This window comes from Suhomyces tanzawaensis, assembly GCF_001661415.1.
Source record: "Suhomyces tanzawaensis NRRL Y-17324 unplaced genomic scaffold CANTAscaffold_2, whole genome shotgun sequence".
NCBI classification, from domain to species: Eukaryota; Fungi; Ascomycota; class Pichiomycetes; order Serinales; family Debaryomycetaceae; genus Suhomyces; species Suhomyces tanzawaensis.
This window is the reverse complement of record NW_017963637.1, coordinates 1,681,061-1,703,977: the sequence shown is the minus strand read 5'-3', so window position 1 is coordinate 1,703,977 and position 22,917 is coordinate 1,681,061. Positions and strand designations below refer to the sequence as shown.

Sequence of the window (22,917 nt, the reverse complement as noted above, 5' to 3'; positions counted from 1 at the left end):
TGGACATTATTGCTCTACTTGTATTGTATTTCTCGCATCAGTCCCTCTGGCTAATTTTCATCAATACTTGGCAAGCCGTTCTTACGGATTGGGGCTGGCTACAGTTAGATCCTAAATTAATTATTACTAGTGATACAATTATACATGGTCAGCTTTGCTGTATTATACATAGTTTTCGAAGCCAAATAAACCAACTCACTCCTCCACCCGTCTCCTTTTGCTCTGATGCCCATCGTTCTCCTTGTTCTCTAAAGTTCTGGTGAGTTGCGGTATCTTGCTTTTGAAGCTCTCTTGACCACCATTGGGGGCCTTGAGCTTGGTGGGAGATAATGACAGCAATCTTTGGGCTTTATTTGGGGAGGGAATGCTCGAATTTGATGCCTCCTGAAATGATTTACTCCTCATCAATTTCACCGGAGATACTCTGAACCCATTCTTGGTATCAAACTGCTTGATTTCGTTCAAGCTCCTGCTGATTCCACTTAATGACTCGTTGATGTTGGAATCATTTTCTGCGATGCTATTGCTAATTTGACTCAATTTAGCAGGTAGGTGTTTCCTCAAAATGCTATGTGCTCCTTTCTCTTCACGTTCGATAAAGGAAACGAAAGAAGCCAAAGATTTCGAGTTCTTTTCATTCAATGTAGTGAGTGTGGTTTTTGCTTCTTGATTAAGCTTGTCAAAGTGCTCGTTATTAGCCTTTACATCCTCGCTATTATAGCTTGTTAAATCTTCTTCGATGGAGAGTAATGCTTTGGAAGTAATTTCGGACCAGTCCTTTTGAAATGAATTTAATTGTATTTTTTCTGAGTTGATCAAATCAGTCGCCATTTGATTAATGGAGCTTTTTATAAGTGATTGATACTTCGCTTGAGAATCCTTGATTAGTCCATTCACTTGGGCCGATACATGCAGATTCAATTTCTCAACATCGTCAGCTAGTTTCTTGTTGATGAAATCAGTCACTAATTTATCAGCATTCTTTTCGAGATGATGATTGGTTAAGTATTCTGCCATGGAATGGTTAGCTGATTTCAATTCTGACAAATTGGTGACCAAGTTCGAATTAAGGGATAGTATTATATCATTGATATGGTTAAAACTCTGATTATACTGGTCTAGAAATTCAGGCAAATCTTTAACGAAGGAGCTATTGACATTTTCATTAATACCTCTGATTCTCTCCAAAACTTCCTGTTTGAATTTATTGATGTTTCTAACCATCTCATTATCGAGTTTCAATATTTCATCACAGTTTTTAGCATTATCATAGTTGTTCGTTATTGTATTGATCGATTCAATCGATTTTTTCAAGTTCTCATAGATGACGGTAGTAAGCTTAGTAGAAGTATTGTTAAACCTCTCATTGATCCTCGTTATATGGCCATTTAAGGAGATTACTTGCTCGTTCTTTTCGGCCAACTCATGTTTAACAGTATCTGTATCCAACTTTAATTCTGAGTTAGCCTTGGTTAGATCAGTCACCTTAGCCTGTAACTCTAGTATTTGTAAATCTCTTTCTGATAGTTGGTCTTCCAACTGGCCTACCTTACTAGTAAGACCTTCATTCCTCAAATCCGATTCTTTCAAACTTGATTTCAAAGATTCGTTTTCATCGTTCATTTCATTGTAGTTATCTTCATTCATCCAAATACCATTTTTGGTTCTAGTAGCGAGTAAATCGCTATTTAATTTGACAATTTCCTGTGACAAATTCTTCACCAACACCTTTTTCATCACAAGCTCAGAATCATGGCCAGCTTGTGGAACATTCTTGATATTTTTGGCCTTACTGGCATAATCCAACGTTGAGATAGTCTCGTCTATATTGATTTTGGCTGGAGAAATATTGGCAATAAGAGTGGTCTTTGTACTGCCTCCAATAGAGTCTTGGAGTAGTCTCGTGAGCTTCGATTCACGATATGGGATATGAGACGCTGGTGTTGCTGTGGAAGTCTCGCTTAAGCAATTAATAACCCTTCCCAAAGTTAGCAAGCTCTGATTGATCAGTCCCGCTTCCTTTGCCCTTTGATTGACTGCTCCAGACCGGTTGATATTTTCAGAGCCAGCCAAATCGACTAGGTTCATCTTGGACACTTTGAAGAGCTCGTCGCCCCCAGATCCTGCGTTCGTGCCCTCTTGTGCCTTCTTGCGATATAGATTTATCGTAAAAATAGTGTGTGAACGGGATGAGACGTCATTCAATTTGGTGCTGGCAGTTTTTCTCTTGTTAAGTCCTTTGCTCAATAACTTAAGGCCGTCGTTGCAACTTGAGATGTACTCTTCATTCAAGTTCTGGATGATGATACCTTTGGAGGACTTGGAAATGGGCTTTTTTGGGTTAGGTTGGGCCGAAACGTTCTCGTAGATGCGTAACTTGGATGCTCGGGTGTCGTCCTCGAGGAGGTCTCTCAACTCCTCGTTGTACAACTCCAAAAAGGAGCATTTAACCACGTAGTCGTCTCGTCTGAGTCTGTGGAACAACTCGATCAACACCCTTGGAATGATACCAGCCTCCTTGGAGGGCCGCAAGTCCACAAGAGGCGACACGCGGGGACTCTCGCCCTTGCCGTGCACGCGTGGAGTCATCAACGCTCCCGTCTGGTCTCCACACATCGTGTATGTCTTTCCAGTGCCTGTCTGCCCATAGGCAAGAATGGTGACATTGAAGCCTCCCATGAAGTCGTTGAAGAGTGGGAGCGCCACCTGGTCGAACACCAACCCCTGGTCCGCCTGGGATCCGTAGATCTGGTCCACTTTGTACGTCTTGTAGTTGGCGTATGGAAGAGCAGGACTGGGCCCCGAAGACCTTCTGGAACCCGTTCCAACGCTGGCACCGCCACGCTCATGTGAACTCTGTCCTGAAAAGCTGGCCGATTGGCTGGCACTGGCTGGATTGGTGCCTGTATGATGAGCAGTGTTGATGGTGATGTACGGATCCGTCACCGAATAGCGGTCGTTGGGCAACTCGATGACGATGGGCGACTTTGCAGCCACTTCGCGTGAGTTGCGCCCACGACACCTGACTACCACCTGGATGTTGGACATTGTGGAGGAACTGGCTGGAGAAGTCGTGATGGATGTTTGTTTTGGTGGGATTGGTGCAGGACGTGTCGGGGCGTGCGCGAGCAGAATATGGGGTTTTTGAAGATGAGATTTTGTATGTGGACTTACCGTGTCAAACACTGGATCTGTGTACTCGCATGTAGTACAGTAGAAGATTACATTAGAGTGCTATTTACCGTGTCTATGCTGTGGCTAACTATATTGAATTGTAGCAGCCGAAATAATTAACAGTGCTAAAGGAGGAAGAGGTAGGAAAAACTAGCTGTGGGGGAGCCAGGAGCACCCACCAGTTACCAATCGAAACTAGCTGCGTGTCTCTCAGTTTGGCACGTTGCTCTACTCACTCCTTCCAGTGCTATATGAAACGAAACCAATCTGTATTACGTAATATATTACTAATTGTGGTAGTCTTCCTGGTTGGAGCAGTTTTCTCTGAGTAATACCTTACTGGGTTTCTAGCTGGCAAGGATAGAATTCTCGTCGATGCGGTTGGTCTCTTCTAGATTTGTCACCAGTGCTACATCGTGACCTTACTTCACGGTAGGTAGAATTACAGAGAATTCTCACCTGGTACAGAGGGGCCAAGACACCCACTTTTGCTGGTGCTCTCGCCTTGTTCCCCCAACAAGCGACTGATGGTTCTCAAGCTATAAAATCTACAACTTCTCTATACTAAAACTACGTATCAAGAAGACCTCGTCGTAGTTACAGTATACTTATTGAGCTACTATAGTCAGTTGGTGGTTACTTTGGAGCTACCTCCCTTGGGTTACTGACCAGTACTCACAAGGGTGAAATACAAGACATCAGACGGTGTAACCAGCAGCAGTTAAGATCTCAATTGATTGGTTGATGATCTTATATTGGTTAACTAAGGGAATTACACTCCACTGGTTCCGTGGACCTTATCTTAGTTAAATACGAGCCTCATCCTCCAACGGTTACTGCGTAACTTATCTTCCATTGGTACTGTGGACCCTCACTCTTCCTTAGTTACTATTTTCTTCCATTAGTATGATCATTCCATTGGTGGACCTCGCTCTTGTTCCTACACTTGTCTTCTCCATTAGTTATTGATTAGTCAGAACGACTCTATATACACCCACTAATCAAAGAAATCGTCGTCGTCGTCATCCTCGAACGTCAGCTTTCGGTTGTACACAATCTTGGATGTGTTTTGCTTCTTCTCGTCTCTGGATAATCCGTCCAATATCTGCACCACGTCTTGCTCATTAAGCTTGGACGAAATCTGGCCCATCGAGTAAAGCTGGACAATGTACTTCTCCACCTGCTCGGCACGATCTGGACGCACTATTCTAACACGGCTAAGACGTTCTCTGGCACTTGGCTCCAAGAGTCTGGAGAGCATGGAGAGCTTTGCTTCATCGGCTTTTGCCGCTTGTGGGGATGCTCCAGCTGGGGAAGAAGAGCCTCCGGCGTTTTTCTGGAGCTCGGCAAGTCTGGCAGACCTGATGGCGTTTAATTCGGCGTCGTCCATGGCACGGTATTACTGATTCAGCACTGGTGTAGGAGGTTTTGGCAATTTTGGGTCGTGTGAGAGAGTGTCACGTGCGATGCGCGTGACCACATACCGATCCTCGAACCAACCGGTGAGGAAACCTGTTCTATCTAACCGTCACGAATCCAGCATCAAGCACCGAAAGCTCGAATCACGCGGTCCACTGGCTTAATTCCCCGGATCTCTCATACCCCCCGTCCCAAAATCCGCACAGAAAACGGAGAATTTGACCAGAAATCAGCCTTTAACAGACACTGTCGAAACAGCCAAACTCCCCATCCCCAACCGCAGACAACATGAGTGCCTCCAAAAATGGGTCTGAAAGCACCAACATCATGAAGAAGTACAAGATCGTCTTTTTGGGCGACCAAAGTGGTAAGTACAGCCGGAACAGCCCCTAAGCACCAAATACTAACCTACAGTGGGCAAAACTTCGTTGATCACCCGCTTCATGTACGACACGTTCGACGAGCAGTACGCAGCCACGATCGGAATAGACTTCTTGCTGAAAACGATGTACTTGGAAGATAACAAAACCATTCGCTTGCAGCTATGGGACACTGCAGGGCAAGAACGGTTCAGAAGCTTAATACCCTCGTACATCAGGGACAGCCACGTTGCAGTGGTGTGCTACGACATAACCAACAAAAAGAGTTTCAACAACTTGGACAAGTGGATCAAGGACGTCAAGTTGGAGCGTGGCGACGATGTGATTGTGGTTTTGGTGGGAAACAAGTCGGATTTGGGCAACGACAAGCGCCAGGTGACAGCAGAGGACATGGAGGCGTTGCAGAAGGAGGTGGGAGCACGTTTTGCCATCGAAACATCCACCAAGGCGAACCACAACGTCAAGTTGTTGTTCAAGAAGATTGCCCAAAGCTTGCCAGAATTTGGCACCAACAGCGACGAAACCGAGCATAGAAAAAACAAACCAGAAACCATCGACATAAGCGTGGATAATACCGAAACGGCTAGCAGCAGCTGTTGCTAGTGATAATTACATAGAGGTGGAATATCGAGGAGTTCGATGATTACAGCAAAATATGTGTAGGAAACCAGCGAAAGGATGTAGTGGTGTTGTAGTGTGAAGGATGGCTCGGGAGCAGGGGTTCTATTATTCATGTTAGTTATTCAAGCAATGCTTTGAACACTAATTTTTCAGTCAAATCAGATTCGTCATTTTTATCATTCATGTTAACTTATTTAAGCAATGCTTTCAACACTAATTTTTCTGTCAGATCAGATCTGATACCACCATGAAATGAAGGTCTAGAGAATGGTGCTACATTGAAATCCACCGCCGATGGTATTTTCTTGAAAGTAATGGTGTCCGACTTCTAACTTGCGAATACAGTAATAACATACTTAATGAACTGGTTCGTCATCTTCTTTAAAATTAATTTGAAAATTAACCCATGTAGAAGAGGCTTACAAAAGCCTTTTCAATGTAATTACTTTGACGAGGAATGAAGAAGCTCAATTAATATTATTAGATACCGATAACTCTATAGTTGGTCCTGTGGAGAGACGAAGTGCAGAGATTCCCGGGAGTATTGTAGTATGGAATAGTATGGCTAGTGATGAGCTAGTGGTGACTGGCGATTGCTCCAGGTGATTGGCGTCTGGTGCAGCACCGCGGAAATTCCAGCTCCCAAAGCGTAATTAAGGTTGTTGCAGGTAAAACGGTTATTGTTTAACTTGGACATGTGAGTGTTGAAGTGTCACAAGCGTCACCAAAAGATGATACGAAAGGGTGTTGCGAGAGGGTGTGACGAAAAGGTGTCACTAAAAGGTGACACGAAGAGGTTTAGTTTAGTGCCCGTTATATTCTGCATTTCCAATTCTCTATTTGGTGCACCCAGAAGACCTGGATCCGTGTGGGGTAATTTACGAACAGGCTGAGCGATGTGCGGCTGGGCGTAGAGAGCACGAGGATGGGTCTAGATGACGAGAGCTGAGTAACATGAACGGTACCACCAACGTAAATGCAAGGGAACATTGATACGCAGTCGGTTGCGAGGTATATGCGTGCGCAACTGCAGAAGAATAACGTTCCCAGACAGATCTCTGGGGGATATTATGTGGCCGCCAACCTTAATTTGTTAAGCCGCTGGTGGTGGTGCCTCGATGACTGACATGTCTGTTGTTCTCTGGCAGTATGCCGACACTCGGATCAGAAAATGTCCAGTCATGAGAGCGCAGATCGCGCAGGTTTGTCGTTTAATCCGGCCTGGCCAAACTTAAATCACACCACTGGTTTTTGTCGGTTTTCCCCCGGTAAGGCCATGCGCTTTGGCGGACCCACCAGATGCCGCACCAAACACGCCATCACATGTCCGATCAGTAAATTTGTTCTATTGTCTCGCACTGGGAGTCGCGGGGAGCCGATCTTCGGTGGTGGGTAGCGCCTCGGAAATATTTGCCTGACATTTTAGGGCGACTCCTTGCGTGCGACACGCGCTCCTCGCACGCGCCGAGGGCCTGGACATTTTGCTGGTGGTGCTTGGTGCCTGTATTTGTCCTGTTCCTGCTGCGGACAACCAGTGTACCTTTCGTGTCGGATGTACCTGGCATGTTTCAACGCCTAACCCGCGCTTATGCCACCAAGCTGGCGCAAGCTGTCCCGACACTTTACATGTAGTAATTGCGCTAGGTAATGCTCAGAACACCCCAGTAACCCGCACTAACAGCTCCACGTATGTGGCACGGAGCAGGCCATCCCCAGGTTGGTAGCCAGGTGTCCAGATTTCAAGTCATCTGGCGGGCGCACGACATTTCTAACAAAGAGCCACCCCAGCCGGGCGCATCCATCTGGTGGCCAATCTGCAAATGCTCCGAAAAACTATTTTCTTGTGGTGAAAAATATTTGCTGCACAACATGCGGAACGCTGGGTATGGGCGTCTGGGTGTGGTGACAGCATCGGAAACGTTGTTGATAAGTACCAAATGATGGGTTCTCATGCAGCTACACGAAGCGAGTCCGCAGACACGAGTGAAATTGACAAAACAAGCTGGCCAGGCCTGGATTGGTGATCGTGGTGGTGGTGGTGGTGGTGGTGGATTAGATTTGGATTCAGGCTTAGCGTGGCAGGATTCTCCGCTAGGCCATGGCTCAGGGCGGTGATGTCGAGCCACCATTTCTTTTTGCCCCAGCAAATGGGCTAAGGGTGTACGATCGCGACTGGGAACGAAGCGTACGATGCAGACACTGGGCAGAGCGATGCCAGGCACCATTGCCGACGTCAAAACGCCAGCTTTGGTGGGAAGCCCCAATTACAAGGCTCAGGCGGTTTCGGCCACGGATGTAGGTGGGCGGTCCGGATTAGACGTAATTGCCGTTGTGCCTGTAGACTAGAAAGCCTCGCAACAATAGTAAGGCTTTTTCGCTATCTGTCGTAGTTCGGGGTCCAGTTTGTTTACACGCAGACAGTCACGCCAGGCCCGTCCCAAACCGGGTGCGGCAGGCTGGGAACACAAACCGCCCCAGGCATCCGCACTGGGCCCAGATATGCGCCCTGCACCAGGAACCAAACCATGCAGAAATGTCCCCCGTCCATGGGCCCAGCAGTTGCGAGCATAGAGGTCCAACCCCTAGGCCTTGCAACGAGGCCATCCACGGCATAATCTTGCCGCTCGGAGAGGTTGGAGCCGGCTTCTGCGGAGTTGGGGGGCCCAATCCAGCTCCCAGCTCCGGTCGCCGACACTGGAACCTGGTACCCCACCCCCCCGCCGCCACGCCAGCCCAGACACCGTAGTCTAATCGATATGCGCGACAACAATGTCTGCGTCAATGTCCGCGTCACTCGCTGCAACGTCTGTCCCAACTCTCACCGACACTACCCCTCTGTCATTACGCCCAATAAATACAAAGGAGGGTCTGGTTTCTTCACTCCATACTGGTGACCAACCACTAAAAGACCACTCCTTTCTCAGTCCTGGCATAGCCCACGGCCTCCAGCATCCAGCATCCTCGTTCTGGCCTGAATAGCACTAGGTTTGTCATCAGGACCACGTCAACAATAGGACCATCACGACCAACAGACGTCCGCCACCAGGACCAACACGTCTCCAGCGTCAACACCAGGACCAACAGGATCTTCAACACTTCCCAGAACGTCCAACCCCATCCCTTCTGCCTCCACTTCCGTTATTCCCGCCAATTTCCCCCCTCCTCCCACAGCGGCTAACCGTCCAGCCTCCCACCATGATCAACACGGCCCACCACCATCTCCACCACCCCCACGCACCAGCTACCGAACCTGAAGACGCCATGGAGCCATCGTCACCCTCGTCCAGCCCCAAGTCGCCCAAATCCAAGGCAAAAGCAAAAAGACCCTCCAAAGGACGTGCCTTCCAGTGCACAGGCTTCCCGGGCTGCAACATGTCGTTCACCCGCTCAGAGCACTTGGCCAGACACAAGCGGAAGCACACGGGAGAACGTCCATTCACCTGTCCCTACTGCTCCAAAAACTTCTCGCGGTTGGACAACCTCAGACAGCACAAGCACACGGTGCACGCGTACGAGTCATGCCTCACTGGCAGTGGCCAGGACGACGACAAGATGGTGCCTGTGGTGGCTAGCGGAACGTACGCGGAAGACCACGGTTTCCAGCACCCTGCCACGCCCAACAACCCGCTCTTCAACCTCAAGCCGTCGTACCAGGGAGCTCCCGTCCACCACCATTCACATGTTGCCACCAGCAAGCCTGCTGGCGCCACCGGCTCCAGCGCAGGTCCCTCGTTGATCTCGCCCCCTAACTCGCAGTCGCCCCACTACCAGCACCACCACCAGTACTACCACCAGTACGCACAGCCACCAGTGGCACACCACCAGTACCCTCAGCAGACGTACGCGCCAACGTACCCCTACAGCGTGCCGCCGCCAGCATGGGCGCAGCGCCCTGACGAGAACCAGAACAGCAACAATATCCAGAACAACCACATCCACAACAACCCCAACAACAACAACCCCAGCAACAACAACAATAATATGCTAAAGATTCCATCGCACCAGTTCAAGCCCAAGCGAAGGCCCAGACCATTGGCACTCCAGCACTCGTTCCTCGAGGACTCCAAGCCAGTGATCCACACTGCCGGCGTGGCATCGTCCATGCCCAGCGCGCCCCTCCACACCAGCACCACCACCACCACCCTCAAAACTGCCCCTGCGCACACCACCACGTTCCAGATCCCCCACCGAAGGCCATCCCTAGGCCAGGTGTCTGCGACCACGGGCGCCAGGGTAGGCCCTAAGTCTACATCGTCGGTGCCGTCACTCACCCCCAATTTGGTGTCGCCGTTGCTGCCCCTCTTCCACCAGTCGTTCAGCCAGACAACCCTCAAGAACTCGCACCCGGTGTCTGCAGTGCGGCCAGTGTCGGGCTTCAAGCCCAACTCGCCCTACATGAACATACCAACCTCCCACCCCGACGACGACAAGTTGCCCTCGGTGCACAACATCCTCGGACACCAGCTCAAAAACCAGCCCTCCATCGAGAGCATGGCGTCGCAGTCGCTGGGATTGTCGTCCTCGACCACCCCCACCACCTCCACCACGCCTACCATCAAAACCGAGTCTGGAGACACCAAGAACGAAACCAAAACCTGGCTCCGCGGGGTATTGAACGGCGAGTCCAGACAGCGCGACGACGACGCCAAGGCGTACCTCTCGAAAAAGCCCACTATCAACAGCCTCCTCTCGCCCTATGACACCGAGCGGTTTCCCGCGGGGGTCAGCGAGGTGTCTTCGTCGACGTCGTCACTCTCGTCATCCGCACCTACTAATTAATGATCATAGAATACCATAGAACTCATGCCTGCTAGATGAAGATGTAATAAATGTAGAATTAGAGAGTCGATTAGGAGAGATTAGGAGAATGCAATTTATGAGTGTAAATGAGTGTCTGTCTGTTCAGCATCTGCCTGGTGTCAATTCTATCGGTGTCTGCACCAAGTGGCGCTGCATTGACAGCTGTTGCAAGTGGTGGTGCAGAGTGACTGCCATTTCCACTGCCAGTGTCGGCGTGACTGCCTCCCTCGTACCTGCCTCAGGGGTGTTCCTGACACTGGCGCATCAACTCCTCCAAGAGGCCGCGCAGGGGCATGCCAGGGGCGCAACCTCCGTTGCCTGCTTGCCTGACAACGTCGAAGCTATGCGGTTAACTCCAGACACCCCTGAGGCACACATGTACCAGACACAGGGTGTGCAGGAGGCATCACCGGGTGTGTTCCAGTTCGAGTTCCAGCCCCTTGGCAGGCCATTTGTCCCTCCTGCGAATATTATTTAGCGATGGTGATGGCCCCATCGGAGGCTTCTAGTGTCGGAAGCGGCCATGCCATTGGCTTGCCCCAGGTACTAGCGGGGCTGAACTACCACTGTTGCTCCAGCGAATGGTACATTGGTTGGGGCTTAAGCTGCGCACGCACGTCGTATATTACTATTGTTCCATACTCTAAGCTGCACACTGCGCAGTGTCTGACGATGTCTGGCATTTTGTGCGTGCCACGATTATCAGACAATACTGCTGCCAGAGGAGACATTAAATGGCCAGACATCAGAGGTAGAGTCTCCGGTGCTACACAATTCACCAATGATGGACCATACTCACCAGTGAACGGCAGAATCGCCAGTGAAAAGCACACAATCGAAGTTTCCCAGGGTACTGTAGTATGGATGTTGAGGGACCTCGGACTGGACTAACCTGCAAACCACCCGTGGAGTGTCAGGGTCTAAACTGTAACCCACGACCACCACAACCACCACAACCACACAATCACCTCTTCTGGCTCACCTGGTACAACTGGTCTCGCAAGTGCCGCAACCCCACAAACTGCAGGTACAACTGCAAGTACTCCTCGTTGTCGTGACCAAGAAATCCCATGAGTCTCTCTACCACTCCCGTCAAGTTCTGGAGCGCTTCGAGATTGGCCACGTAGCGACCGTAAATCCGCTCAATCTTGTCGTATTTGACATCCATGTAGTGGCGAGCGCTGCTGTCTAACCCGCCATCGCCCAATTCCAGCAATTCTTGCCTCAAAGGAGGTAATATGGTCTCCACAATAAGCGACTCGTAGTCCTGCACCACCCGTGCCAATGCCTGGTTTTTGATCCGATTGCCATGCTGGATGCGCTGGAGCTTGATGTTGTCCAGCACCAATTGGCGGATCCGGCTGTTAGCAATTTTCTCGAGCTCTTTCGTCTCATTCTTGGTTAGACTCATGGTGTCTAGCGAGTACTTCTCCTTGAGCAAGTACCGCAATGGGTCTGTAGGTTCCTCACGAGCTGGCTCGCTAGTGTGCTCTTCTCGCACGTCTTCCTCGCTGATTCTGTGCATCAAACTGGGACTGCCCTGGTCATCGTTGGGTGTATCTTCACCAGCATGGCTCTCCTCGTGCTGGTACTCCGTCCTCAACTGCTGTATTTCCTTGAGAACATCTGGACCGAGCTCAAGCTCGGGAAACTTGACCCTTTCGTCCACATAACGAGTCAATCGCTGGATGGTGGCTTGGTTTGTGTTGATCTGGCGGGTGATTTGGTCGACCACATCGATCAACGGCTGGATGTTTTCGGTTTTGAGGAGGAAGTAGTAGCTGGAGGGCGCCACGGGAGAATCTGTCATGGCAGACGGTGGAGTAGACGCTGGAAAGGATGGTTGTGGTGGAGAGCCGCTGCGGTGAATATCTGATCACCTGACTGGAATCGCGTGACTGTGTTGGTTTATGGATTATTCCTCCTGCTAGGAAAGGAGGCCTAAGAAAGCCTAAAGTGGCTACCACATCACTAGCGTTGGTTTCTACGAGCTCGATGGTATTTTTGAATTATCTTTCTATATTTTGAATGAAAAATAAGATCTACTCCAACACTCTGGAGATCACTCTAAATTCAACTAGGAATTGATTCAGAGCAAGACTTTAACCCTAATATTTTGAACTCATCAACTGAATATTCCCCTCCTGTAGCAATTAGTTTCTTTGCTTCTTTCTATGACACATAATGTGATATTTTTGTATTAAAAACAGAGAATTGCTGAACCGTACACTAGTCTAAAACATTAATTGTAACTTGTGTAACGCCAATACTTTGCTGAAGCCTATAGCTGAGGCCAGGTTTTTTGATTAAAATCCGAGATAAGCCCTCTCTAGGAATATAATTTCTTGAAGACAATTCGACACCAGTCGACTGTTAGTCCAGTTAACCAATGTGTCTAAACATTCAACAACACTCCGATAAATCTGACTTATGTTTCTGGTATGCATCCATTTAAGTGAAACACAGAAGACTCTCGGAAGTTACTGAATTATAAAGTTATGCTCCATTTGTCAATTGGACTGTGTTCGATATTAAATTCTTTATTAAATTCATTTCCACTCGCTGTCCTTTCTTCTGCCAGACTCCTTCTCGTCATTTTGTCTGTTTCTACAGATATGTAAGCCAGTTTAGCTCCTCACTATCATTAAAACAGCCACTAAGTGTAAATCTAGTATGCTGAAACGAAGTAAATCCAATTCTGGCTAGTCCTAATGGCACACTTAACCTGCCCCTAAGGGTGCTACAATTGCAAATGAACTAACGATATATACGACCTAATTACACTATTTAACCCGTTAATATTCATCACTCGCAGAGTGCTATCATAAACAACCTCTTATATCAATATTCGTTAAAAAATCATTATTCCAGAAAGAACCCGTTGAGCCATGGTCCTGCCAAGTCTAGACTGCCTCTATGTACTGGGATCTAGACTTTGGTTACCACTTGCTCACGATTTCAGCTGCTGCTGCTGAATTTGGGCCGACTTACGTTCTTGTTTGCCCTTTTTCATTACTTGTTTCAAGGCCACACTGTCCAATGGATCCAACAATTCGAACGAACAGAGAAGCTCCTCGGAGACACTCATTACTGCGCCCCAATTGTCGAACTCCCCACAGTAATTGGGCGCACTGAACACCGTGACCAAGGTACGATCGTTAAAGAACTCGTATCCATCTTCGACCACCATATGTGCTCGGCACACGAGATCGAACCCAAACTTGGAAAGGAACTTATTGATGGCAACCTTGGAAAACACATACGACACCCCTCGTTCGTTATCTTCCCATTCATTGATGGTATCCGCAGGATCGGACCATAGAAGATCGTTGAGCAAGCCGAAGTCTGGCACGTCTGTAGGTCTGGCGATGTTTCTGATTTCATCCATAGAGTTCAACACGGGTGACAATCCGCCATGGACACAGAAGATCTTGCCTGCGACTATGGCTGCAATGGGCAAGGTGTTGAAGGTGTCGATAAACAATTTCCAGGTCTTTATATTGCACCTTCTCTTGCACTCATCGTAGAAGCCGTAGACTCTGGTGACGTTGGCGCACTCGTGGTTCCCTCTGAGCAAGAAGAAGTTTTCAGGATACTTGATCTTGTAGCACAACAACAACAAGATAGTTTCCAATGACTGCTTGCCTCTGTCAACGTAATCGCCCAAAAACAAGTAGTTTGTGGAGGGAGGAAATCCGCACTTGGTGAAGATACGGATGAGGTCTCCGTACTGGCCGTGGACGTCACCCACCACCTTGACGGGGGGTGACAACTCCAAGAGCGACGGCTGTGACAAGAGGATCTCTCTGGCAGTGGCACAGATCAACTGGATCTCCGAATTTTTGAGACACACGTTCTTGGTTCGCTTGCCACTGTAGCCTGCGTCCAAGAGCCTTTGGATGAGGTCTTCTATGTCTATGGAGTAGTTGTTGGAGCCGCCGTTGGACGTACCAAAGCTGGTGTTGGTGTTGGTTTTGGAGATGGTATGGTTGGTGATGCTCTGACCGCTGATAGTCTTCTGGAGACGGGCATTGTCGACGTTGTCCTCGGCCTCAGACGGTATTTCATTGTCGTCAGGCAGCCTGGGCTCCGTTTCTTCAGCCGTACTACCGGGAGGAGGCGACAGTGGGTGGCTGACGCTGGGTATGGAGTGGTTGGTGGACGTGCGCGAGATGGCAGGGGTGTTGGAGCCGTTGGTAGGCGACTTTCCAAAGGGCGACGACTCCACGCTCTGCGACAAGTGGCTGAACGACGTGCCGATGGTGTCGTTGGTGTTTCTGCGGATCAAGATGGGCTCTTTGGGCTGGACCTGGGCCATGGAAGGCGGCAAGTTCATGCCCGAGTGGTGCGACGACGAGAGCTTGGACGACGACGAATTGCGCGAGAGGCCTGACGACGGTATGGCCAACTCGTTGGTGTTGGACGGCGTGCGCGAGAGCATTTTGGGTGACCGTGGGCCCTGTTTGGGGGAGCCTGGTGACGAGCTCGTGAGCTCTCCGTTGGCATAGCCATTGCTGTCGGTTTTCTGGAGCGAGATTCGGGACCGAATGGACCGTCCTGACTTGGCGGAGTTGCCTGTGTCGGTTCTGGTCAAGGGAGGGCCTCTGGAGTCCTTGGACGACGAGTTACCCATGCTGGTGGCGGGAGGCGCTTAGCTGGCGATATGGGGACAATCCAGGGGTGAAACCCACCTTATTGAAGCAGGAGGTCGGGAGGGTGCTGAGACGGAGCCAGAGCGGGTCTGGCGGGTTGGATGTGGTGGAAAGCTGGTGGGACGATGGAGTCGTTGTACAAAATGGACCAATAGGACGCCACTAGGAGTCGGGACGGAAAGACGGCGTGTGGCGGAAACAGAAGACGCGTTGGTGGTGGCAAGCAGCGGGGGGAGACTGCGACGGTGTTGGGAGTGGCGTGGAGGATGGCGACGGTGTTTGGAGTCCGGCGTCTAGGGTGGAATGGTTTGGCGCTTGGGAGCTTTTTTCAGTGGTGATTAGTGGGGAGTGCGAAACGTGATGGGGCGGGCAGTGGGGGGTTAGCGGTGGTAGGGTAGTGGTAGGGAAGGGAGGGGGCAGCGAGGGGGGCAGTATGCGATTGGTGGTGGTAGTGGTGGTAGTGACGGTGCTGGTGGTGCTGGTGGTGCCGGTAGGGAGGGACCGACCAGGAGGGTGCTTACGTAAGCAGCTCGGCTAAGGGGTCGCGGTGACACGAAATGTCGCGTGTCGCGGTATCCGCAGGGGCAGAGACACGGGAGTCACGGGTCTAGAGATATAACAAGTTATTGAGGATCTAGAGGTTTGTTCGTTTTTAGAGTGATGGTTTTAGTGTTTGTTTTACTGATGGTTCAAATAGCGGTTTGGATTAAATTAATGAACTTGAGGTTAGCGTAAATAAGTGGTCAGATGTGGCAGTTAAGTGATTTACTGGCTATCTGGTGATGATACCAATGGTGATTTGGCAGAGTAGTGATTTACTGGCTAACTTATGATGGTGCCAGTGCCGTGGCTTGGCAGAGTAGTGATTTACTGGCCATCTGATGAAGATTGTAGTAGTATTGGTGGCAGTGCTTATCCTATTTAATTTTAGGGTTGGTCAGTATGATTCAGTGACATAAGGTACTAATTCTAGTGATAGTTTATTGTTGCTTCTAGCACCAATTCTAATGAAAATTGTAGAGGTGTTTCTGGTGGCTGTTTTAGTAGTTTTAGATACTTTAGTCGTGCTTTATTGGTGGTTTAGTTCGGTTTACCAGTTGTTGAGTGGTGAGAACACTTTAAAAACGGTAGGTCGCTGAGCTTCAGGAGCGGATGTGGCACATACAGTGGCTTGGTGGCAGTCGTGATCAATCTAGTGGTGTTTCAGCTGCTTGTTGGCAGTAAGTGATTATTTTACTGGTAATTGCATTTTGAATGATAATTTTGGTGATCAGTGGCTGTTCTAAAAGACTGATGTAGCATGTAATAATTTTAGTAGGCTAATGGCAGTTCCAGTAGTAGTTTTGGAGATAACCTAGGTATTTTTGTCCGCAGTAAAAGCTCCATTGGAGCCCCAGCTGTAGTTTTATAGTCCCCTTTCAATGTCCACCTACACCAAGACTACACACGCTCCCTCACAAGCTACAACTGGCAATCAGCAATGCCATTTTTGGGCTCCATACCACCACGATCCCCCAGATAAACAACCGTACTACTTTCCGGAAAGCATCCATTCTTGCCCAACACAAACTCGGGGAAGTTTAGGCTATCCCTCCAATTCCCGTGCTACTTGTGATTCCCCACCGCAGATGCGCGCCGACCATACGCAGCCAGTACGCAGCCAGTACGCAGCTGTCACTGCCAATCTCACTGTCACTGATTCACTGCCACTCACTCGCTGCTACTCATTCACTGCTACCTTCATTAACAGCACTACCCTGGCACTACCACCACCACTACCATTGCCTCTCCACTTACAACATGAATTTCCCCACAGTAACCACTATCACCTCTCTTTCGCGTCGTGGTCCGTACCGGGCGCAACCTCCTGCCCGTTTGGTTTCCGTTCCGTCTTATCTGACACGGACCACCAACGCCGGCACTCCAGAATGTTCCGAGGTGAATGACGGCACTTCCGCAAACGGCAATGCAGTCCCCTGCAGGATGCGCACTGCCAAACTACCCAGGTGGGGTCGTGCGCCCACCAAGCGCCTCCCACATGCGCATCGCCCCTGATCACCAAGCGCATCCGCTTCGCCCATTCGGGAAATTCAGTTTGGCTGTCAAATCCAAGCATAAATACCCCCCGCAACTCCCCCAAATTGATACTGCTCCATCCCACAAACAGATGAAAGATGTTTGCCCTCAATACAGAAGATTACCATGAATCCAACAGAAAAGGAAAGCCCCGACTGCCTAAGTCTCAGGGGGCTAGTTTAAGCTCGCAGCCTCGCACTCTTCCTAGCGTTGCCTCGATCTCAAACACGGTGCCCTCCAGCACCAGCAGGGGACCGCCAGCTCTTGGTGATCCTTTGGCCTCGGCCACGCCTGCCAGCTCCCTGAGACTTTCCATTTCTGCTTCCTCTTCTACTTCTACTTCAACTTCTACTTCTACCGCTGCTACTTCTGCTGCTACTTCTGCTGCTTCTGCTGCAAAAAAGCCCCGTGCGCTCAGCGAGCCTGCCTCGGCGCTTAAGTCATTCTCGTCGGTGATGTCCATCCCTGCGGCTTTGAACATCTCCATCGACAGAGCCACTCTCAAGGACTACAAGAGAGTGGCCCACACTCTCGCGTTGGCGTTTGAGGACGACCCATTCATGAACTACATCTTGAACACTGCTCACATCAAGAAGGACAAGGTCAGCAAGTCCACCTACAAGAAGAAAAAGTTGGACTTGTTGTTGGCCTACTTCGAGTACAGTGTTTACGAGTGTTTGTCCATCAACGGGTGTGTGTTTGTCATCAAGGACAACACCACCGAGTTGCTCTTGGACGAGATGGGAATGGCCAAAAAACACAACTTCCCCTACCTCGGTGTCTCGTTGTGGAACCATATCTATGGTCCTAGTGTGGATACTGGTTATTCATCGGGATCATCCTCTGCTGGTTCCGGGTCGGAATCCGATGAAGATATGAGTGATGATGAATACTTTGTCAGTGAAAAAATTGGTTTCAGAAGCAGTATTCATCCATCATACTTCAAGTTTAACTTTTTGACCCTCTTGGGTAATTGCAGATCAAAAATCCTCAAGGACAAGTTACCATTTTTAACCAAGGTCCGTAACAAGGTTTTGATCGATCAATTAATCAAAAAGGAAAACAGCAAGGATCTTGACATCTGGTACTTGAGTGATATTGCCACTTTGCCTTCAATGAGAGGTAAGGGTTTGGGTAAAATCCTCATCCAGTATGTCATTAACGAACATATTAACAAGCTTTGTTCAAAAGCGTTTGTTTACTTGGAAAGTTCTAATCCAGTCAACCGGAAGTTTTACTCCAAATTGGGTTTCGAATTGATGACTACCTTTTCAATCAAGTACAACAAATATGTGGATTCACACAAAGTGATTGAAGCTGATCCTGATAACAAAGCCATTAATATGGATTCTATGGTTTTCTTCCCAGAAACCGCAACTATAACCCCACCTATTATTTAAACGATTTGCTCATTCCTGGTCTATTGTGGAAAGTACATTTTTGTCTAGTATATATTATCACAGTAAGCTGCAAGGATCTCAGGCTCCTTCTTCTTACTATGGTTTGTATATTATGCTAAAGTGTATAATTGACCCAGAATGAGTTCTTCGTGTCGGTTATTTCATATGGATCATGTGGCAAGATTTTCAGCAAAAACAAAAATCAAAAAAAATATGTTCTTAGGTCCTGAACTTTATCTTTTCGATCATTCAGCAGATTCAACGAACCCCGGACTTTTCACTTCTTCATTCAACTTCTTTATATTCTAATACACGATTCTCTTCGTGGACAACAACCACCACATCTGCCGAACCAACGGCACAATCGAATTTTTACCCAGTGACCCACTACCATGAGTTGCATAGCTGCAAGCGGATTCAGAGGATAGATGGCATTTGATAAAACGGTTGATAATGTAGCACCATCATGTTGTCTATTCGGTCGAACTGTTCTAGTTTACAGAGTCTTTCGATGTTCAGATTTCCGACAGTTGAGACCTTATTGGTACCCGCAAAGGAGTAGAGACTTTCTTTTCCTATTCCTTCGTCTCTTCCTCGAGCTAACTACAATGCTCAAAATAGTTTGTTGGACTTATGAAACGATATTAGCATTACTCTAATTATTCCGATTTTTCACAGCCAGTACATTTAACTTCACTCTTTCATGAAGAGTATTGTTCTTCATAGGAATTCCTCTTCGCAAGGTAGTTTAACATTTAATACAGACAGTAAGATGAAAAATGGTTGTTCGAACCATCACAGCTATTACCAAAAAATCGCCTACAATGAAAAGCCACTCAAAATCAGGCCCTTATTTCTAGTCTTGCTCCCTCGTTTATCCTCTCCTCTCTTCTTTCTCCTTGCCTGGTTATCTCTATTTTGAAGAATATCAAGTTGGTCCGCGCTACCATCTTTATTGGTACGCCCACTATCTAACATCCATCTTCATTAATTCTCAACTCATCCTGCCATGTTCAACCTCTACAGGCTGCTGCTTGCCACGGGAAGAGTTCCTGTGGTTGCTAGGACAGTCTATAACCACTCAATAAAGCCCATCAGAGCGTTTTCGGCGTCCTCGTACAACCTCTCGTCACCTCCAATCGATGAGAACGGACTCTATTATGGCAAATTCACCAAGGAAGAGTACGAAAACGCCGCCAAGTACATCAAGCTGCAGATCGAAAACCTCGAAACCGAAATAAAAGGTGAAGTCAACGTCAGAGACAACGTGGGCAAGATGCCTCAGTTTCCTCTGCGAGACTCTGGAGCAAGCGAGGTCAAGAACTTATCTGACTTGTTCACCCAGACCATCAAGACCACGGGCCCCATTCCGTTGTCTGCGTACATGAGACAGTGCTTGACACACCCGGAGTTCGGGTATTATACCACCAGAAACCCGCTTGATCGCAACGAAGGTGACTTCATCACCTCGCCCGAAATATCGTCAGTTTTTGGCGAAATGATCGGCATATGGCTCCTCACGGTGTGGCAGCAGCAAGGCAAGCCGTCTTCCATCAGGGTAGTCGAGTTTGGGCCGGGAAAAGGTACTTTGGTGCACGATGTGTTGAAATCATTCAACAAGTTGGCCAAGTCCGCAGTCAGCATCGAGATAAACTTAATCGAAGCGTCCCATGTGTTGAGAAAGGAGCAGTGGAAGTTGTTGTGTGACCAGCCACTCGAGACCACGCCTGAAGGTTTCAACGTTTCCACCACCAGGTGGGGTAACTCCATCAAATGGCTCGACACCGAGAAGGATATCGCCCACGACGGGTCTGTAGCCAACTACATCTTGGCGCACGAGTTCTTCGATGCCTTGCCTGTCAAGGGATTCAAGAAAACCGAGCACGGATGGAGAGAATTGGTGGTAGAGCACACTCCTAGTGTGGTCAATACCCAGTCAACGTTGCCAGAACCAGAGCAGGCTGGAGCCCAAAAGGTAGACGATGAATTGTTGGATACCCAGTTCCATCTTACGGTCTCTCCCAAGGAAACTCCGTCGTCCATCATCCCCAAGTTGAGTCCCAGGTACAAGGACCTCGAGGTGGGAGCTCAAATCGAGATCTGTACCGAAGCTGAGTTGTACATCATGAAAATGGCCCAGCTCATCAACAATGAGAAGAAGCTCGGAGGAGTTTTGGTCATCGACTATGGAGTGGTGGGGCAAATCCCAGAAATGACCTTGAGAGGGATTTACAAACATAAATTTGTGTCGCCATTTATTAAGCCAGGGGAGGTCGATTTATCGATAGATGTGGACTTCGACAACTTGGTAGACCTCTCGAGTAAGTGTTGTGCTCCTTTCGGTCCAGTAAACCAGGGCGATTGGCTCCACAATTTGGGTATTGGCTATAGAGTTGACCAATTGCTCAAGAAAAATTCCGAAAACTATGAAGAGCAAGAGAAAATCTACAACGCGTACCAGAGACTCACTGGCACCGACGAGAAGTCCATGGGAAGTATATACAAGTTTCTTTGTTTGATGCCACACGGCTCGGAGACGCCTGTTGGGTTCGGGGGATCTGCTTGAAGCTATCAGGGAGAAAAAAAGTATGGAAAAAGTATTGAAGTGAGAGACTTAATCATTCAGCCAGATCCAGGGGCCCTCCAAGAGCGGTACACTCGGGGTTCTGTGGGTCTTGTATATAGCCAGTTTTTCATGCAATTGGAATTAAATAGTACGGTAGTATCATTAATTGATCCATGATAGACAATTAAATTTCACGATCGGAAAACATTAAGTCGTAAAGAAAACAATGAATACAAAAGACGAAAGTTAAACTGAAATGTGTGCCTCTTTACTGTACTCCAGTAACTAATCTTGAGATGAAGTGTCGTGACAGGAACCGAATGCTGATCAGGATGAATTTAATAGGAAGAGCTACAGAACATAAAATTGAATCTTGAAAATTCTCAGTCAAAACGTTAATCCTGACAAGGTACCCCAGGTATTGATTTCAATTGTCGTCTCCCTGGAACTATGTGTAGCCTGAAGTGGACTTGACATTTGGCTCTCTATAAACTATTTATTACATAAATTGATGATACACGCATACAAGTAATACAGGCAAACAATTAATACAGGCATTTAAGTACTTTACTCTGAGTAGACGCCTAGGTATAGATCCTCTATAAATCGTCCAATCTCCACCCTAAAATTTGTATTTCACATGGAGGCGGCACTTCAATCACTGACATTCTTGCTATTGGTCTTGCTATTCGTCTTTTCAAAAAAATGTAATCGTTCTGTCTTGAAGAAGCAAAAATAATTTCCGATACCGGGAGTCGAACCCGGGTCTGCTCGGTGAAAGCGAACCGTGCTAGCCGTTACACTATATCGGATGTAGAAATTAGCGTGTTCCGATACCGGGAGTCGAACCCGGGTCTGCTCGGTGAAAGCGAACCGTGCTAGCCGTTACACTATATCGGATAATTTCTTGAGGATAAATGCACCGGTTCGCCCCAGTTCCCTGTCACGTGTTAAAAATAGTACAAAACCCTTTTCTACCACGTGAAACGCGCGTGACCCTCCACTTGCCGAATTCCGTTCTGAAACCCGCTCGGCACGGAGCTCCACCAAACGCCCGAAACCACCCCAGATGCCCCACCAAAACTGTTTCACCGCCGCCTGGGCTCTGCCGTTGCACTGCCCACCGATCAGCCATGACCCACCCAGAACCGCCCCAAACTGCAATGGGCCAACTTGAAGAACCTTCCACTGTTTATCACGTGAGGCTCTTGGCTACTAGGGACCACTGCCATTAGAGGCAATTCAGGAGTTCGGGAGTCCGTTGCTCATCGCCAGAGCGTGATCTCGCTGTGCGGCTTGCCCACGGTCCACCCCAATCAGGCTAATGAGGAGCATAGCCTAATTGACAATAGTCTGTGCTCAGCGCAACCATTGCGCTTGCACAGAGGCAGATTGTCAATGCACGAACCGCAATAAGGAGGGTGACACATTGTGGATGCTGAACAAACACCCATACTAGACTACGCTGGAGGCTGGGCCACTCCACGTACGACGTTTCAAGTGGCACTCCACCCCAGGCCTGTTACACCTCTGCGACATTATTGCACCCTTTGGGTGGAGGCGGGCCACCCATTGGCGCCTGCTACATGGAGCAATGACATCCCTGTGCGCATCCCTTGCGTTGTGGTCGACGTCATACGTCATGTCACCGCAATAGGCAATTTGAGTGGCTTGCTGACACGCATGCAGGACCCACCCCCATTTGTAGCCCACCTGGATTATGACACGGCTCGTAACCAGGTCTGTGCAGGTCACCGATTAAGGTTCCAGGCATTTTCACATTCCTTGGTATATAAGGTCTGGCGTCCCCCACTACATCCAGTGTATTA

The 22,917-nt window shown here is 48.6% G+C and overlaps 10 protein-coding genes and 2 non-coding genes across 12 annotated transcripts; 5 read left to right on the top strand and 7 right to left on the bottom strand.

The window, feature by feature from the left end:
- Positions 1-113: 113 nt before the first annotated feature.
- Positions 114-3,087, bottom strand: KIP1 (Kip1p). Its single transcript, XM_020206166.1, has one exon. The coding sequence runs from the start codon at positions 3,046-3,048 to the stop codon at positions 196-198; it is 2,853 nt and encodes a 950-aa protein (XP_020066333.1). The 5' UTR covers positions 3,049-3,087; the 3' UTR covers positions 114-195.
- Positions 3,088-4,123: 1,036 nt separating this feature from the next.
- CANTADRAFT_25428 (uncharacterized protein) lies at positions 4,124-5,049 on the bottom strand. Its single transcript, XM_020207424.1, has 2 exons — positions 5,008-5,049; positions 4,124-4,960 (listed from the first exon to the last, which is right to left on the bottom strand). Exon 2 carries the CDS (start codon positions 4,562-4,564, stop codon positions 4,172-4,174), a length of 393 nt encoding a protein of 130 aa, XP_020066332.1. The 5' UTR covers positions 4,565-4,960; positions 5,008-5,049; the 3' UTR covers positions 4,124-4,171.
- Positions 4,879-5,917, top strand: CANTADRAFT_25427 (Rab family GTPase). Its single transcript, XM_020207423.1, has one exon. It carries the CDS (start codon positions 5,037-5,039, stop codon positions 5,574-5,576), a length of 540 nt encoding a protein of 179 aa, XP_020066331.1. The 5' UTR covers positions 4,879-5,036; the 3' UTR covers positions 5,577-5,917.
- Positions 5,918-7,162: 1,245 nt separating this feature from the next.
- On the bottom strand, positions 7,163-7,973 carry CANTADRAFT_196115 (uncharacterized protein). Its single transcript, XM_020206466.1, has one exon. It carries the CDS (start codon positions 7,817-7,819, stop codon positions 7,334-7,336), a length of 486 nt encoding a protein of 161 aa, XP_020066330.1. The 5' UTR covers positions 7,820-7,973; the 3' UTR covers positions 7,163-7,333.
- Positions 7,974-8,789: 816 nt separating this feature from the next.
- BCR1 (transcription factor BCR1) lies at positions 8,790-10,373 on the top strand (the record flags this gene model as incomplete). Its single annotated transcript, XM_020206612.1, has 1 exon — positions 8,790-10,373. The coding sequence occupies one exon, from the start codon at positions 8,790-8,792 to the stop codon at positions 10,371-10,373; it is 1,584 nt and encodes a 527-aa protein (XP_020066329.1).
- Positions 10,374-10,624: 251 nt separating this feature from the next.
- Positions 10,625-11,322, top strand: CANTADRAFT_196118 (uncharacterized protein). Its single transcript, XM_020206467.1, has one exon. The coding sequence runs from the start codon at positions 10,875-10,877 to the stop codon at positions 11,283-11,285; it is 411 nt and encodes a 136-aa protein (XP_020066328.1). The 5' UTR covers positions 10,625-10,874; the 3' UTR covers positions 11,286-11,322.
- A 69-nt stretch (positions 11,323-11,391) lies between these two features.
- Positions 11,392-12,180, bottom strand: CANTADRAFT_32435 (uncharacterized protein; the record flags this gene model as incomplete). Its single annotated transcript, XM_020208455.1, has 2 exons — positions 11,392-11,885; positions 12,027-12,180. Coding segments are annotated over 2 exons (648 nt in total), but the record flags the coding sequence as incomplete, so codon positions are not given.
- A 1,164-nt stretch (positions 12,181-13,344) lies between these two features.
- Positions 13,345-15,027, bottom strand: PPZ1 (salt homeostasis regulator; the record flags this gene model as incomplete). The annotated part of the gene is made up of 1 exon (XM_020209973.1): positions 13,345-15,027. The coding sequence occupies one exon, from the start codon at positions 15,025-15,027 to the stop codon at positions 13,345-13,347; it is 1,683 nt and encodes a 560-aa protein (XP_020066326.1).
- Positions 15,028-17,559: 2,532 nt separating this feature from the next.
- On the top strand, positions 17,560-18,489 carry CANTADRAFT_30650 (uncharacterized protein; the record flags this gene model as incomplete). Its single annotated transcript, XM_020208364.1, has 1 exon — positions 17,560-18,489. A coding segment is annotated over one exon (930 nt), but the record flags the coding sequence as incomplete, so codon positions are not given.
- Positions 18,490-19,531: 1,042 nt separating this feature from the next.
- Positions 19,532-21,088, top strand: CANTADRAFT_5164 (uncharacterized protein; the record flags this gene model as incomplete). The annotated part of the gene is made up of 1 exon (XM_020209971.1): positions 19,532-21,088. The coding sequence occupies one exon, from the start codon at positions 19,532-19,534 to the stop codon at positions 21,086-21,088; it is 1,557 nt and encodes a 518-aa protein (XP_020066324.1).
- A 740-nt stretch (positions 21,089-21,828) lies between these two features.
- On the bottom strand, positions 21,829-21,900 carry CANTADRAFT_t70. The gene has a single exon. It is a non-coding gene; the product is annotated as a tRNA-Glu (tRNA).
- Positions 21,901-21,916: 16 nt separating this feature from the next.
- CANTADRAFT_t69 lies at positions 21,917-21,988 on the bottom strand. Its single transcript has one exon. It is a non-coding gene; the product is annotated as a tRNA-Glu (tRNA).
- Positions 21,989-22,917: the final 929 nt, after the last annotated feature.

Excerpts from the sequence above, each read along its gene's own strand:
- KIP1 (XM_020206166.1), bottom strand. The coding sequence starts at position 3,048 with ATGTCCAACATCCAGGTGGTAGTCAGGTGTCGTGGGCGCAACTCACGC.
- CANTADRAFT_25427 (XM_020207423.1), top strand. The coding sequence starts at position 5,037 with ATGTACGACACGTTCGACGAGCAGTACGCAGCCACGATCGGAATAGAC.
- CANTADRAFT_196118 (XM_020206467.1), top strand. The coding sequence starts at position 10,875 with ATGGTGATGGCCCCATCGGAGGCTTCTAGTGTCGGAAGCGGCCATGCC.
- CANTADRAFT_196115 (XM_020206466.1), bottom strand. The coding sequence starts at position 7,819 with ATGGTGCCTGGCATCGCTCTGCCCAGTGTCTGCATCGTACGCTTCGTT.
- CANTADRAFT_25428 (XM_020207424.1), bottom strand. The coding sequence starts at position 4,564 with ATGGACGACGCCGAATTAAACGCCATCAGGTCTGCCAGACTTGCCGAG.